This window comes from Dermacentor silvarum, chromosome 1, assembly GCF_013339745.2.
Source record: "Dermacentor silvarum isolate Dsil-2018 chromosome 1, BIME_Dsil_1.4, whole genome shotgun sequence".
NCBI classification, from domain to species: domain Eukaryota; kingdom Metazoa; phylum Arthropoda; class Arachnida; order Ixodida; family Ixodidae; genus Dermacentor; species Dermacentor silvarum.
Window position 1 is genome coordinate 238252591 of NC_051154.1, and position 17889 is coordinate 238270479.

At 42.4% G+C, this 17889-nt stretch overlaps 1 protein-coding gene across 7 annotated transcripts in view; it reads right to left on the minus strand.

Annotated features, from left to right (window-relative positions):
• Positions 1–17889, minus strand: part of LOC119436970 (dynamin) — a 156799-nt gene that overhangs the window by 120429 nt on the left and 18481 nt on the right. For 4 of the 7 annotated variants that reach the window (XR_007464797.1, XR_007464796.1, XM_049660141.1 and 1 more), the window contains exons 10-13: positions 16342–16499; positions 15163–15180; positions 10252–10306; positions 766–777 (exon numbers count right to left, since the gene is read on the minus strand). Coding sequence is in view for 5 of the 7 variants with exons in the window: in XM_049660141.1 (XP_049516098.1) it covers positions 766–777; positions 10252–10306; positions 15163–15180; positions 16342–16499 (243 nt within the window). In the remaining 2 variants the exon portion in view is untranslated. The remainder of the gene's footprint in view (positions 1–765; positions 778–10251; positions 10307–15162; positions 15181–16341; positions 16500–17889) is intronic. The other 3 variants (XM_049660139.1, XM_049660140.1, XM_049660142.1) reach the window with 3 other exon arrangements.

Consider the following 17889-nt stretch of genomic DNA (forward strand, 5'->3'; position numbering starts at 1 on the left):
AAGTGGATGCACCACAGAGTCTTGCAAAAATAAACATTTTTATATAGACACTGAAAAGAATGCCACCATTACCGCTAACCAGAAATGATGCAGGACTCGGAACGTCGTGAATCAGTCCTCAGCATAACCTCAGAGATAAGGCAGTGCCCACAGCACACACTGTCGGGACGCAATCTCCTGGGACTTGCATCATATACACGAAGCACCAGGTGCATGCGGCTGCTTAGGTGCTATTTAAAGGTTGTTAATAAGAAAATTCGACAATTGCCAGCCAAACAGCTGTGTCAAATTTGCTTCAATAACTTATACTGCTCATTTGTAATAACCAATTTAGTCACAAAGTGAAATTTCATTGCAGTTGCCCTTTCAAGCCCTTATTTTGCCTTCTGAACAATGCGCCAAGGAGCGCTCCCAGCCCTACGGCAGCACACCGATCACCACCACACCAAGAGGCAGCTCAATGCTTTGACTTATGCCCCCAGTCACAATCGTACATGCTGCTTTTAGACTTACGCAAGCTCTGCCCTGAAACACAAAATGCTCAGCCATTCCAGGACAGATCAGTTTCTTCATGCAAACACAAATTGAAACTTCAACATCCTAAAGCAGTGTACAGCATGCAATTAGTTGTTTTCTTAAGTAACACAAAATTCTTTTTAAGTGGCTGTGGGGAATCTGTCAAAAACCGAGCTGCAGAGAACTAAAAAATACAAAAAACTGCAAAGCAAGAAGGTAAAGAGGTACAATAGAATGACCGTGACTTACGGCGAAAACCGACTAGGAAACACCAAAGGGACAAAATGGGAGGAAACATAACTCTTGCCAACTTGGAAACCCAAATATGCAAAATAAGACAAAATAACAAGCTCTTTAGTGTACTCTTTCACACCATCACAAAGCAAAAAGAATCTGATAATGTAATGTTTTCATGCAGACGTTAGGCAAATGCTTGTCAAGTATAAGAGCGTTATGTGCATGTCTCAATGAATAAGCACAATGTTTCTTGTTTAGTTGCACATGCTAGCAAAGAAAATGGAATGCAAAGCATAATTAAGCAAGTCATGCAACATGTTAGTAAAACACTTTCATTCAGCCATGCATGGTACTTTGCAAGCAAGAAAACAAATTCAAAAATTCAATCCATTGCAGGGAAACAAATAAAAAAAAGGGGAAAATACGAAGCCAGTTCAATTTAAGGTGCATCTGAATTTATGCAATGTGCTGAATCCCTTTGATATCAGTTTAGGAATAATGTTTCTGATTGTCGCAGAAAAGACATTCTCTTGCAGGATTTATTTTGACTCTATAATGGGGAGCAGGAATAACATTTTCTAACAATCTGTTTTCTTTTCCATTCCTATCATGTGCCTTGTCAAGTGGCCGATCCCAGCAATAATGGCTGTGTGGCAGTGTCTCAGGCAATGACCAAGAGCAAGAATGAAAAATGATTGTTACAAAATACAGCCTCAGACTGTCAATGAACCACAGCAACATAAGTTATGTTATGACAAAAAACTGCTGCAGCAAAGGGTCATTACAATTACAGGCATGCCAGCAACCCTGAATCTAAATTATGATAATCACATGCCTATTGATGAAAATTGCAAGTATCAAAATTAAATTTGGAATAAATGTATTTAGTCTCATCTCTTTATGCTGCACAAGCATGTCTAGTTGAACAGCTTAGTTTAAATACCAGAGAAAATAGCAGTAAAAATAAAATGTTCAAGTCACTTCTAAAAAAATTCTGGTAATTTTTTTAAACTTTTAATGTACAGCTAACATCATGTTTTAAAAGGCTGTTTGGACAACAGCATCTCACGAACGGTTAAATATCATCTAGGGCCTGATGTTAAAAATGCAAACTGCCACAAGAGAAGTTCAATATTACATGTCAAATCAGTGCAATAAAGCAACAGAATTGAGTTGGCTGAAAGCTCTGCAAGAAGGAACAAAATTTGAGAAGTGCCAGCAAAATCATGATAGATGCAATGGTTACACACTGGTAATAAAGCTAATGACTTACCTTTGCTAAATAATTTTTTAACTGATAATTGCATGAATTGGTTTACTTCCACAGCAATTTCTTAGGCAATCAACTGAGATAATAGAACACAATTAAATTTTACTCCAAGGTCATCCTTCCTCTTTAAAGCAAAGAAACAAAGGTGAAGTCGTTTTTGAGCTATTACAGCATGTGCATACCTGCCAACCTGTGAACATTAAAATTCAAAAAATCCCTGGACATGACCCCAAGGAGGGAGGGGGGGGGGGGGGGGGGCAGTTGCGCCTAGTTTATCTTCTTTAACCCTTTCAGACGCTATGTAACACAATTTTGTACACAAAGATAGTGAGTTAACTGCAAATGCACTGATAAAGTAATTATATTTAAAATGTGTCGCATATATCTTGAAACACTTATGATTGGAATTGTGCTGCAATATTGAATAACATGTGCAAAATGTTTTGCTAAAATGAGTGGGAAGCTAGACAGTTGGAGTTTTTTGCTTGGTGTCAGTATGTAGTTGTATGTAGCGGGTTCACTTCTTTCATTGTTTTTCACAATGCCATGCACCAGGCATAATTTTCAAGCGGCTGAATGAGTGAAATAGTTTATGTTCTCACATTTGACGTTCCTGTAGCGAGCTTTCGCGTGAAGTCCACATTCTGTAATCTTGACAAAACTCACTAAAGAATTGAAAATTCTTAATCTTTTCTGCAGCTGTACACTTTCTATGATGGTGAAGATACAAGAAATGTGGTGAAAGGAAGTTTTCAATCAACAGGATAAAGTGGTGTCTGAAAGGGTTAAGATTGCGCTGAACCCACGCCTTTTGAAGGATACACGCACATTTTATTAACCTTTTCCATTTAGACGCAACACACAAGCAGCAACAAACTTAGAACAGCTGAGACTACCACAGAACACATTTTTAGATCACAGTGACTTTACTAGCAAATTTGCTGTCGCCGATTTCACCTGCTTCAGGAACTTTCTCAGAGCAAGTACCCTTCTGGCATCCTTTCACCATCAAAAACTTCCAACGGAAAGTTCGGAGACTGATGAGTGGATCTTTTTCCCGGACAGAATTTATATCTCGTGAAACTTGACACAGCCTTCATTAAGTCGTAAAACGAGCACAAATTTGTAAACTTCACAAACTATTTGGGAGGATTGGCAGGTATGTGCTTCAACCCTCATGCTTCAACTCTAGTAAAAGCAGTGTGTGCTACTGAAAGCCCAGTCGCGAAGATGATGCCAGCCATCAAACCTTTGCAGAATGGTGTACTACAACAGAACTATTTTGCCAATCCCCCTACCAACTTAGAGACCATGAAAAAGGGAGAACTTTAAGGGATGGGTCTACATAATTAAAAGTAAAAGTTCTAAAATGAAAGCCTAAATATGTAAACTTCATTTTAGAATGGATGTGTATGATTAGTAACTTCAAGCCTTCTCACATGAGACTGTGCTATCAGATTTACTCAAAGTTCATATCAGTCCAAAGCAGAGGCAATGCGCATTCCTCACTATGTGCACTTTTTCTCATATGCGAGAACCTACATAGAGAACTTCATCGCAAGCCTTTGGGGGCATCCATCTATATTTCATAGCCTTGCTTATGATGCACTTATGTGCCTAACTTGACGTTCGCTCATTTTCCTTGTCTGCATGTGTTTGCATCTGCACCGCATCAGTGACACTTGCACCCTTTGTTTACAAAGATCTGGAGCCATCCAATAAGTTCTGCGCCCGTGTGCTTTTGTTAAACCAACGTGCTTCCTCTTTAACTTGACACACTTTGCCTGCATGCGTGCATTTCTGCAGCATGCTACCACACAATACATACTATTTTCTCCACATGCGGCTACTTTAGCGGAACACCAAACAGGATGTGCATTTATCTGTGCAGTGTGCAGACTTCTTAAAGTGCACATGGTTTGCCTACTCATAATGTGCATGCATGCAATCAACTGCTCATCCTTCTGCACAAACTTGCCATGCTGCACGTGTATATTTGCAGCATAGTGAGCTGTTATCTTCTTCACGCCAGTTCGGTTTGAAACATACCTGGCCACAAACAACGAATTCTACTATCAGTTCCTTTCGAATGGCTTTATGCGTTTCTCCAATATTTAAAATGCGATCAAAGCTCTGAAAGGGTTGGCTGCGACAGTGCACACAAACTTCAAGTGGTTACCATCACACATTAGTACAAGAAAGCCACAGGATTAATTTTCTGTGTCTAATACAAACAAGTTAAGTGAAAAAAAGCTGCCTATAGATGCTCACAGCCCTCACATTATGAACCACAAAATTTTGCAGGAACACAGACACACTGAAGCGGTCAGACTGGTGAACAAGTGTGTCATGGCTCCTGTGTCAGGTGCCAAAAAAGACAACCAGCGAACAGCTCATTCCTTACAACATGGGTCACCCTAACAGAGGCTGCCAAGTGACTATGTGATACACAAAGACTACAGTAAATTGAAACACTAGTGCAAGATTATCTTGTGAAACAAACAATACATTGTATACTATGAAAGCACTCCAGGCAAATGCAAAAGATTCATTAAGTTAACTTTATCCAATCTAAAATGGTTAAATGAAGGCTTGCTTGCAGTTTACAAATAAACATGTCTTTTTGATTCTGTGCAGACCATTGTTGCACTGTTTTCAAGCTGCGGTTATCACCCGCATCATCAAAAGACTGTTCCAGCAACAAAGTGTATGTGGAACCAGACAGATGTGAAGCACAGAGTGATGGTAACTACAACTCAGAATTCTGTGCAGATGAAATGGTGCAGTGTGCTCCCATGCTATCATAGCGCTCACATGCACACACATAGCCAAATTAACTTTTTAAGAGCAAAGTTGCACATTTGTGCACTTTACAATAAAGTCATGCTCTTCTTTTTGTGTCACTTGTACAGAAAGAAATTAAAAGGACTGGAGATTTGAGAGATTTTCTCTAGCTACACATCACTAACACCAATGTCTTCTGCCCTCCATCAAGCTTGACTGGTCCAATCCACAGCGGCTTTCACCTTACAGCACACCATCTCTTTGAGCAACAAAAACTTCATTGATGAAGCCATTTAAATAATGTGCACAATTGCCAATGTGATACTTCTGCACTGCTCCTCCACAGCTACAGTCCACTGGGCACAACGGGTGATGTGCCACTATTTCATTTATGCTAGAGCATAACCCTTTCAATGCAGTGTATGCTAACCGTGCTGTCACCTCTATTGACCCTTTTCGCGGAGCAGTTTGCTCTAGAGCATGGGTTCTCAAAGTGGGTTCCGCAGAACCTACGGGTTCCGCAGGCCCCTGCTCGGGGTTCCGCGAGCCACTGATAAATTTTCCCTGGTCCCGCTCTCGACAAGTGTCTAAAACGGCGAACACGAGGTGCGCTTGATTCAAAGAACCTCCATTACCCATGCCCGAGTGTCAAAAAGCACATCACAGTGCGTAACAGCAACGCGCGAACTGCGCAATAAATACGCAAGCAGCTTGTAGCCACCCAACCTCTGAGAACGGGCAACGCGCCTAAGCTTTCGCACTTCAATCTCGGAGGCCGTAACTTACCACCATGCGCCTTTCTCCTATTTGTAGATAGGGTAGGTGCCGATAGCGTGTGCACTGACCTATACGTTGGAGGAAAAATTAAAAAAAAAAAAGACGCGGAGCACCGCAAATGCGCGCCGCAGAAGAGCAGGAACGGCGTAGCGTCCAGCCGAAACGAAGCGGCGCAGTCCGCATCGCCGTGGTCCTCAGCGGCAATCGTACACGGCACGTGACTGACAGCAACGCCGAACCACTTAGTGCCTAATTGTGCCTTTAAAGCCTTTATTCTTGCGTTCATCGCCGCGCGTAACACCGCGTTGGCGGCTAGCCGCGTGCCTCCTAAGTGCGTAGTCGCTATCTCTGATCGCGTCGATAACCACCGCAGTTTCGTCCGCAGCGGTTGCGGCAAATAGTAGTTTCGTTTTCACTCGATGCGCGCGTCGGCTGCGTGCCTTCACAACTGCGTAGTCGCCTCCCATGTCAGCGTCCGCAGTTTCGTCCGCACTTCTTGCAGCGAAAGGTAGTTTCGTTTTCACTCGATGCGTCTGTCAGCCGCCTGCCTTCTGAACCGTGAAGTGGCCGTCCATGATCGCGTCGATAGCGGCCGCGGTTTCGTCCACACTTCTTGCAGCGAACGGTAGTTTCGTTTTGACTTGGTGCGTGCGTCAGCCGCCTGCCTTCTGAACCGCAAGGTCGCCGTCCATGATCGTGTCGATATATAGCGGCCGCGGTTTCGTCGACAGCAGTTGCGGCAAGCAGTAGTTTCGCTTTTACTCAGTGCAAAGCTGTCGAAGATAAAAAGCACCGGCTACATCGCGATCGACGGACAATTTGTTGGCGAGCAGCTGAGTGGCGAAAAAATAATCGGGATGTGCGCCCGTTGGTGCAAAGCGCGTCTCAGATGAAAACGCGCGCCGCGAAGGATGTCACGAGGCCTTCGCCGCTGCTAGCGCTAATCAGTCATGAGATGAAGAGAATTTCAGCTTCCGCACTGGTCTTGTGCTAAATAGAAACAAGATTTGACGATTCATTGAGTAAATAAAAGCGTGTTGACGTAGTGCAGCATTTGTTTGTTTTCGTGATACCCTCGATAATTCGGTTAAATCGGGGGGGGGGGGGGGGGGTTCCTTGGCACTTTATGGAGCTTAGCAGGGTTCCCTGGGATGAACGTACCTGAGAACCCCTGCTCTAGAGGAACGAGATGGCACTTTCGGCGGCGCGCCATACATTGCCTCAGCGAATGCGCACGAATACGAAACCATTACTGCTTCTGCCCTGCTACTGTGCGATCAGCTGTCGGAAATGCAACTGAGTGTTCGCTAATGCACTCTGCCCAATTCATGCTGCAAAATGTGTAACGATAAAGGGAAGACGTGTGCGGCAGTTCGCTGCAAAAATAGTGATTCGCATATTTGGAATGGAATCAACCTGTGTCGCCGCTGCTACATAAGGACTGCCTGTGTTGCCGCCCTTCGCGATGCACGGCTTTCCTCAAGGATGAAAAAAGATAATTCATCCGCCAGAGCTGTATAGCTAACCTCCAAAGAAAGGACTTCAACTCCAGAACGTCGGCACTTAAGAGTGAGTACCGCTCGTCACAAAAGGAAGTAGTGCCCTTACTGGCATAGTAAGTTTCTCGCACGTTATCTACACACATTCACCCCTACTCGCACGCAAACCTACGCCTACCCTATCGCCAACGTATCAATAATAAGTGAATAGGCGCTCACTTGAATCAATGTGCCGAAGCATGAGTGACAGCGACTACACCGACAAGACACGAATGTTGGAAGCTGAACGTTTCGTGACGGTCCACAGAGTAAGCGAGGGACTAGCGATAATACCTCTTTGCTACGAGCTACCGCAAAGTACAGAACATTTATATTCCAAGCTTTGTGCGCAGCAAGAACAAATCTATCGCAGCAGAGCACACTCGCAAGCGATTACGCTGAAAATAAACAATCAGATAGTGACCGCACCGAGGAACTTTACTGAGTCAGAAACATGAAAAGTCGCTGGTTCAAAATGTTTGCCAAATAAATAACGAACCTCTCACAGTTTGGACAGCTTGGAATAGATTTCTAGCCCCGCCTTTAGTAAAAGCACCATATACGCTGCTCGCGCCGTTTGGACAAGGCGTAATGAGCTCTGAAAGCACTTGCATGTCCTCTGAAGCTGTGGCCGAAGCTTAGTGTCGTCCACACTGTCACCGTCTACGATATGCGTCGAAACGGAGATTTGATGCGCTGCACCGGCATCACGCGCTTGTATTGTAAACGCGGAAGCAACGGAGGCGGCTGAGGCAAGCAATGGACGCGTCACCACGTGATTAAACATGGCAGCGCTCACGGGAGCACCGCGAAAAAGGTCAAAATAGCCCCCATGCAATTCTGACGTGTGTGGCACCATCTCCCAGTGTGGCTAACTACTCGAAGCATGCAACAGTGGTGCCACACCGCTCACAGTGCCCCTGATAAGAGGTGACAGATGGACGGATAGGCTTGGCACTAATCGCTAAACAGCTATTCACTGTAAAACATGCAAAGGGAAGCTACTTCATTAAAATAAAATGTAAAGTCTTTTCAGCTTTGACCACTAATGAATCCACATTGGGTGCTATGAAATTATATGCATCAATAAGCTTGCATAGCAAACCAAGAATATGTTAAAAAAAGGCCTGTGGATTACTGTTTACAACATGCATTACACTGTGATTTCCATACACATGCTAGCCCTCACAGCCAGTCACGGAAGTTAGGTCTACTCTGCACATTTTCAATTTGCATGAACGCTAAACAGAGACATTTGGTACCTAATGAGTAGGCAACAAGGGCTGCAAGCATATTCTATGCGACTGCCCCACTGCCTGTTGTCACTTTGAGCTGCTAAACTTTGACAACGCAAAATGGAAAGAACACTTCATCTCTTTTCAGAGTGTGAAACCAGATGCAGAGATGAACAAAGGATGAAGTGGTGACGTTATCCCTGCACCATTTAATACCAAGGAAAAAGTGCAAACGTCAACTATCCAAGAATCTTAAATATCTATTTCAATATGAAACACTTAAGCTTTTATTCAATTGAAATATTCACATGCCAACTAAGGCCAGACATTTGTGTGCAGTATGAACAATACAATACGACCATTAGCAAAAATCAAAGAATGGCAGTTTACGGCACTGCTGGCTGTACTGGCACCTTGTCTAATGGTGCAATGGCATTCTTCAATAAAGCAAACAAAAATAGCATTATCAGTGGTGTACTAATGTAGTTTGATACAACCCAGAAGGGGGGGTCTCTTGCTTTTCAGCATACACACACTCAAATGAAAGGCCCATAGTAGCACAGCAGAGGATAATGGACTCAAATTACGCCGGTACTAATTTTAACAGCAGCTGCCCCAGTCACGCTGCATACGAAGAGAAATGATGCAACCAACAGCCAGTGGCACCACTGCCAACAGCCGCATGATAAGTGCACCTTTAACACAAATAAATACTTTACAAATGAAAACCTAATATCACTGTAGGCCCTGTCATGAAACTGAATTTTTTTCCCTCTAGGTTACTGTTTTAAATGAAGCTCAAGTATTTCACAGCTGTCGCTTCCGAAAGTAAAGGCCAGAAAAACCAATTAAGCATGTAATTATGCAACAATATGGTATCTGGGCTGCCAAAGCACCCTCAGAGCAAGTTCCAGAGGCGACCAACTACATATAACATGGCTCCACGTGGTTAAGCAAAAAAGTGTTAAAATGGCTCTGATACGAAAAGTACTAACGTAACACTGCACACTGCAGAATGAGAACAGAATCCAAGATTACAAGGTGTGCAACTAACTGCTGAGCCTGAACCACTAGCACAGTCATTCGTATCACATAGCATTGCAGCATTAGTTGCAAAACCACTGCAATGGACAGAGTAGTTCCAGATAGCCAGCTTGATCAAGGACACTTAAATAAAACTGCTTCCATACAAGATCTGATGATGAATAGATCCATTCATGCAATTTATTACTAAATGATAAACTTGTTGAGGTTCTGAACAATAGCAGCAATGTAGGCGAGTTGATTTAGGTTCATAGTGTAAATTTCTGCAGCACACTGATGCGCGGAAAAAAAGGTATTTTTATTTATTATGGGGTTTTACGTGCCAAAACCACGATCTGATTATGAGGCACGCTGTAGTGGGGGACTCCGGAAATTTGGACCACCTGGGGTTCTTTAACGTGCACCTAAATCTAAGTACACGGGTGTTCTCGCATTTCGCCCCCATCGAAATGCGGCCACCGTGGCCGGGATTCGATCCCGCAACCTCGTGCTCAGCAGCCCAACACCATAGCCACTGAGCAACCCCGGCGGTGCAGAAAGAAAGGTAAAAAAGGATGAAGGAATGGCAAGAGAAGGACAAACACGAGCGAATGGCAAGAGAAGGACAAACACGAGCGCTGCGTTTGTCCTTCTCTTGCCATTCCTTCGGCCTTTTTAACATTTCTGTACATCAGTGCTTTGCGCTGCAGAAATTTACAGTATGTTGAGGTTCCATCTGAATGCCAACACCAGCTACATCACGCCGCAGTACATTATCAGCCGTCACTTGTTTCCCAAGAGCAGTTATACCGAGGAAAATTCTTCCCAAGGTGACTTACAATGCACTACTAAGAACACCCAATTCACTAACCTGGTTGCCTAGTTTCCTTTTACCAGCTGATGACACATCTGCTGTTTGCTGTGCACTGGAGAAGAAAAAAGACAGAAGGAGGTTGAGAATAATTTCTCAGCTTAGGTTACAATTTATTCTTCCTGAATTGACAAAATTGATTCAGTGAACAATAAGGCAAGGTCAAATCATTTTGTGGGGACAGTTGACACACCAAACAGCACAAACAGCAAACAATGCAACATTAGGCAAACCAAAAGACAGTCAGTGGAAGCCAGCAAAAATATTCGAGTTACTAAGCAGTAATAGCAAAGCAACAAACATTAATTACTGCCTCTATCAATACGAAACTGGCACACCAGCCATTCACTTTTTTTTTTTTTTTAATATTATGCAGCCTACACTCTGAGCTCCAACTAAAATTCCAGCATTGCCTCCAAGACATATGCCGATGTATGACATGCAATCATATATCCCTCAGCAATACCAACTAGCACCAACAGTGGTGGAACGGATCTTTCAAATAAGTGAATTTGGCACAACCACAAGCATTTCTGATTTCTGGCGCACAAGTAAACGTTTTCCCATTAAAAATATGGCCTGAAGCTTAACAGCTCAGGTTAATGACGACAGCACAGCGTGCCTCATTAACTCTTTCCTTACTACGCCCATAAAGCATGGGTCATATGTGCGATAGTTTAGAACTACTGGCGCTTCTACAGACTTGTTGCACCATCTAGTTTATTGTCTAGAACTAAAGTTTCGTTCGCCGACTATTTTTTTCCCCCCCAAAACAGCGGCGATCTTTAACAGGGGTACAAAGGGCACGGTTCGTATCATTTGATTGCGAATATGTTGGACGCTTCGGTCACCGGACCATCGCGCAAACAACATTCTCACAATTGTTTCGTCCTCAAGTGATTGTTTGAATGCATCTAGCAGCAGCGACTCTGAGGATGAACGGAGTTCATCAGATTTTAGTTCGGAAGATGGAGGAGACCCTCAAAATCACTAGGCAGTTTCCACTAGGCGTAAAAACTTTTTTTGCAACTGATGTTCCTTTGACCTAAAACAGTGAAACTTTAACATTATAGACAATTGATGCGAAAACATTTTGTAATTTCAGATTTTCTCCTTTGTTTCTTCAGTTTTATGTCAGCAATGCAACAATGCAAATATTTCATATTACGCCCTAACATTTGTTTTAAAATTAGAATCTTTAGAAAGTAAGATTATTTACTTTTCGATTGATATAATATAGCTTGACATTGTAACCTTAATATTTTAAAATATATTGAAACCTTCAAAAATAAGCCAATTTTCACATGGTAATGAACAATAACCTGCCTCAAGAGGTGTTTTCAATTGGCGCTCTTTGGCCACATTTGGCTCTTGCGCCACAAAACACCAACTATCAACATGTTTTCAATTAAACATTTTAAAAACATTTCCACAAGCTCTACTGCCTACTAGTATCGTTATGTCACTGGAAAATGAAATGCAAACAGTGGGAGCATATGGACGAAGGCACAATAACATCATGTTCCATTGTCGCAGTAGCCTCCACATTGTTAAATGATACATAATGTTCCTGTATTTCTACCCCCAAATATCTGTACATTTAACTGAATGATGGTTTCAGCCCACTGCCACCAAAGTGCCACGAGCAACACAACACTCAGTGATTCTGAGAAAAGCCACCTCCTCACTTCACACGTTTTCAGTGATTAATCAGCTATAAATAGCTGCTTCATGGTTGCCACATGCTTTCTCTGTGAGGATTTTATTGAGTGGGGCCAAACGACGGAGTGATGAATATGGCATGGCGGGGTGCCAGAAATAACCATGAACAAGATTGTAGCAAAAACATCAGACTATCCTTCAGAGCAAGCATGTGCAGTCAGGGAAGATAAGTAACAGGCGTAGAGACATGCCACAAGTGACATACTAGCAGCGACAAATGGAATATAATGCACTCTGCTGTTGCATTCACCACAGACTACATGTGCCATGTTTTTAATCTTTAGAATATTTTATGCCTCTCCATCAAAGTGATTAGGAGCACTGAAACAAGAAAACAGGCTAGAAGTTTTCCTTTTCAGTCATTAAGTGTTCTAAGACCTTTTAAATAATTTATTTGGCATCCATGTGACATCACAATCACCAAAATAAAACTTTGCTTGAAGCCCACGTAAAGCTACTGAAGAGAAACACACACAGATTGGATTATGAAGCAGCTTTTCATCATGCTAGCAGTGCTTGAATGTGGTGACCACTACAACCCATTGTCACAAAAGCTAATTGCTTTTGTCAGTTACTTAATCAGGTGCCTGCTAGGTACAAAATAGTAGATATTTTAAGGGTGAAATGTACTTTGAGCAATGAGCTGTTGCCGCAGCAATACAGCTGCAGGTTGCTCCAAAACTTCACTTAAGATAGCATACTTTAAAAGTAAGCTTCATATTAGTGCTATTAATTAATCAGTTAACAATTTCTTAATTTCCTGTGGCTAAAAACACCGAGCACTTGGCCTTTATATTCAACTAGCAAATCAGCAACAGTCACAGTGTGTGCATGCATGTGTGTGCATGCATATCTGCATTAGTTAATGTGGATGTGCACTGCAATGCTGGCTAAGCTTATGCAGTGTTGGAAGTTTTTGTTTGTGCTGGTACCAGTATATAATATGGTCTTTGCTGCTTTGCCACCCTTGGCTAAAGCCATCATAATTGTATTTTAATCAAGCACAGAGGTATGAAGAACTGCAGCTTGCTTTTATGGGAGCTTCAATTGGCACACTTTGTGCGTAATTTCCCACTTAATTAAATGCTGTTTCGGTGTGAGGTGGTCCAAAGGTTCTTAATTCCTTAGCACAAGTGGCACAACCGTTCCATCACTGCACCAATGTGATGCAAACATTTTCAACAATTTCTGCTAGCATATTTTATGTTTGTGAGCAACTATGTGCTGTAAAACCAATCACAACTATAAATGAGTAGACCAGTGACTAATAGCTATGAAAAACAAGCATGGAAAAGCATCTTGGAACTGGTCTCACAGCCATTAATCAGTTCCACTCAGCTAAGTTCATTACTTGCACAATACTATCCCACACTTCAAAATTGGCAAATTTTATCACAAAGCTGCTAAAACAAAGCAACTTGCTACCATCAACAAGGGCTTACAGATGCAAAAATTTCCAAGTCAAATCTCCAAACGAGAGTCAATGGTTTTCCAGCCAATTTTCCAGCCCAAGGCATAGCATAAATATGAAAAGTACGCACATTGGTGTGCATGAACTGCCCTGCTTTAGCAATCTAAATGCAGCCACAGGAAGAGCAAAACTCACCTATACACATGGAACATGTCACAATGTTTTCTTTTTTGTATGTGAACATAGGCAGCATAGAGACTTATAGTGAAACGGTACCACTGAGCACGTGCCATTTTTAACCCTTTGCAGTCATATGTCAGTCCCCACCTTACATCAGTAAAAGTCAGCTTTTTGTCAGATTTCAGGTGCCTGACAAATATGAGTGCACCTGAATGAGCATGCTAGCACACGTTTTTCTGGGATAACGTTGGCACCTGTCAACTTTTTCAACATTGGACGAATGTAATTGCATATCCTACATACTACATATGTCCTACATACTGCAGGCATGCATTTCCAAGCTTAAAATGCCCATTACATGGCAAGCTTACTCCACATAAGTTTTACAAACTTGCGAGATGTGCGAGCCAGACCATATTTACACACAGTATTGTAAGTGTTTCTCTGCAGTAAAATAATGGAGACTATTTTATTATAGGGTCTGCAGCACAAAGCCCACCCTTCAGCCAGGAGAATAAAATGAACACTACCACACCACAGTCAAGTACCCCTTATGGGGACTAGAATGCAATCAACTGAGTTATTGGGTTTAACAACACAGGGGCTATAAGATGCCGTAATGGAGGGCTCCAAATTAATTTTCACTACCTTTGTTTCCTTAATTCTACCCCCATTGGAATGCAGCTGCCTAGGCCAGGATTGAACCCGCGACCTTGTGCTCAACAGCTCAATGCCATAACCACCGGGCTATTGCAGTGGGCTCTTTATTTTGCCTTTAAAGCTTGGTGCGCTCGTGTTTTTGCCTTCTGACCCCGTAGAAATGCAGCCACCATTGCTTGGAATCAAATCCACAATCTTGTGCCCACCGACCAAATGCCTCAGTATAAGCCATGGCAACGGGCGAAATTATTCAGCAATACTGCAGAAATAAAACCACTTGTGAACTCTGCATAAAAATGGTACCTCTGCAGAGCGTCCGAAAAATCAAAATTCGTGAATGACCGCAAAGGGTTAAACGAGGTCCACAGATGCAGGCATACGGGCCATTAGATCCAGACAATGTGCCAACTTTTAATTTATATATATATATATATATATATATATATATATATATATATATATATATATATATATATATAGTAAACGCACACACACAAAGAACATCCCAAACTTTGTCACTATGTCACACTTTTTACCATAGTCAGCAGCAGTAATAAATACCTAGCTTTCTCATTTTCTTTTGAAATAAAGCACAATATAATAGTGCTGTGAAACATTTTAGAAAGCAGCAATTGTACAAATATAGATGACTGAAATGTGAAGCAAGTTTCCAAGTACACATTCCAAGTCATCAATATCTTGAAAGCACACAAGATAAGCCCTGTCACTGGCTTTAAGTCTAGTAGACTTAACCGGAAAGTAGGCACATATTTAGCCGATCAAATCTTAGTTCGCCTGTTTAGGAAACTGCCTGCACTTAGAGGCACCTCCCTTCACACCTTGGAGCCCCAAATGATGGCCGCACACGCATGGCTTCCATTGACCACCTTGTCGGTGTGTGCTCAAAAAGCAGACGCTAAAACATGTGTCCAACTCACCCAGAGTGATAATCGTCCCTGCGAGTGCAACATTTTGCCCAGACACACACGCAGACGAACACAAGATGAACCGTCATGAAGGGGGAGTTGCAAGGAGCCAAGAGAACAATGGGGGAAAAGAACCAAACGTGAACAAAAGGGAAGAAACAGCCACTGAAGTTCCACAGCAGCTACTACAACAAAGTGTGAAGCAACCAGAAACAAGCACAAAACTAGTGCGCCACTACCAAGCACTATTCTATTAAACCAGAGTAAGACTAAGGTAGCATCAGGAAACAGCCGCAAAACACGAATGAAGGACTACCTACAGAAGCACAAATCAAAAGCATGGAGGAAAGCGGCATCAAGGATAAGATGCAGATAAAAAGACACTTGTTAACAAGATAAGGCACAGCAATGTTGGAAATATCATGAGAGGGAAGACTACTTTGGTTCTGTACACCCTTTTCATACAAACAACAAATTAGCTCCATGGAAAAAGTTAACTGCCTGTGACAAAAGGAAGAACTGGGAGAGGGAAATCTGTGTGATCTGACTGAAGGAGGTAAGCACAAGAGGCTCTGCAATGCAGCACAGCACCAATAATCCACAACTGGTTTCAGAGGACATCCCAAAAAATGTTTGAAGCCAAGAAGCACAGGCCAAAAAGTGGATGTGCTGAAAGTTTAGCTGTAGAACGAAAACAAAAAGCCAAACACAGGATATGATACTTGAACAACTCTGCTTACAGCATTCACAAATAAGAAGCTGCTTCATAGCAAAAGTCCAACGACATGAACCCAGATCCAAAAACAGAGCATGCAAAAAGCATTCCGGATTATTTCTTATCATGCAAACTGCAAAACTGGAGTATAACATGGATGGGCTTCCATTAGCCTCACTGGGAGTACCAAAAGCAACATGGCCAGAGTTCCAAGCAGCAGTAAGCTAGGATTATCACAAAATAATAGAAACAGAGTGCACACACACAGACACACACACACACACACACGTGCTACTACACAAAGCAACACGAGTAAAAGATTCACATACAGCACTCAATGGCACAGAACATGTACACCTAATCAAGGCATAATAGTGCATAACATATCATGCATAGTAATATCTTGCAGTACGCAAGACAAAACAGTTCAACAGACAGTTGAAAAAGAATTGGACCTGAAAATAAGCTGAACTTACTTTGTGAATCCTATAAAGTCTTCGTGGTTCGTATTCATGTATGCAAGCTCCACCTCTACCAGCAGAGAGATTTGGTGCTTAGATGTCTGCTCTCGCTCACGCACATGTGAGGTGATAATGCGTTCAGTTTCCTCCCGAAGTCGTGGATAACGACTCATCTAGAAGACAAAATGTATCCCAATTACATTAGCAGAAAATCAGGCTATTTAAAATTAGATATCAAGTATCAAAAACAAAATAAAGGTCACAGCTCAGTGCATGTGATCTGATATGTCAGTGGTTCACAAACATGTAGCTGTCACTGTCGCACACCCCTCAACTCATTCAAAGGTCTTTTAGAGACCCCCTGAATGCATAGTGAAGAACATCATAACAATGAAGATAAAAAAACCTCGCTTTCTCACTTCACTTGGATTCATGAGCTTCAAAGTAAATGGAAGAATCTTTTAGCTGTTTCTCAACAGTCATATTTGATAAATACAATCTCGGTGTAAGCTTGAGAAAGACACCATGGTTCAAGAAAGCAAGAGACTTAAGTTTATAAGAAAGCCAAAGTTTCATGCTCGCTGGATAAGCGAAAAGGAAATAAAGGGCCATAAGCTTTCCAATAAAGATACATTTGGTGTGTTCGTACAGTGCCACTTCCGAGCATTTTTTTTTCCCCCTTATTCCATTGTACACCAAGCAATCCTTTTCATCAAAAAGCTAGGGCATACTCCACAACCACAAATTCCCACTGCTACTGAGTGCAAAAAATTTCCATCCAGCATATTCTTACCGCAATAAACGCTATATATTTTTATCGGCGACTGCATCTTAAGGAGCCTGAACCACACCTCGGGCTTGGTGATAAAAACACGTTCCACGGATAACATACGTTGCTGTGAAAATCTCAGCCAAATTTTGCACTCATGCATGGCACATGGGGCTCACAAACGGTGCGCGAAGTCACCTTTTGCTCAAACACCCTACTTTACTTACCCGTTTCAGTGCGCTTTTTCCTGTTGTTACCCTCCATTTATTGTCGTTGTTTACTAAACAGGCTGAAGTAAGTGAAAACCTGCGTTTTGAATTTCGATAAGAGTAACGTACTTCTGGAAGAAGCCAACTATTGTCTGCTCACGATCGGCCACACCCACCCACACAGGAATGAAACTTCGGCCACAATGTTTCTCGGTGACATAGCCGTGGGGTTTCACTAATTTATATTAGTTTTGAACACTCAACTAGCCTCTAACCACGCAAAACTTAAGGTTAGACCACACGTACACTTGCCAACACTAGTTGGCAAGTGTACGCTCCTGGCTAGATGCCTTGGCAAACTCGCTTCGTAATGAGCTATTGATAGCACTTCAAAATACACAATTTGGATGTGGCTACTATCTGTCAGTAAAGCTGGTGCAAGACAAAGCTGGTTCGCACCACATAGCACGGTCAGAGTGGAGCACATGAGCGTGAGCGCACACTCCAGCCCTGTCGTATGCACTACATTTAGCCATTACAGTTGCACGTAGCTGCATCTGCTGCCTAGCATAGCTACAGAGGCTA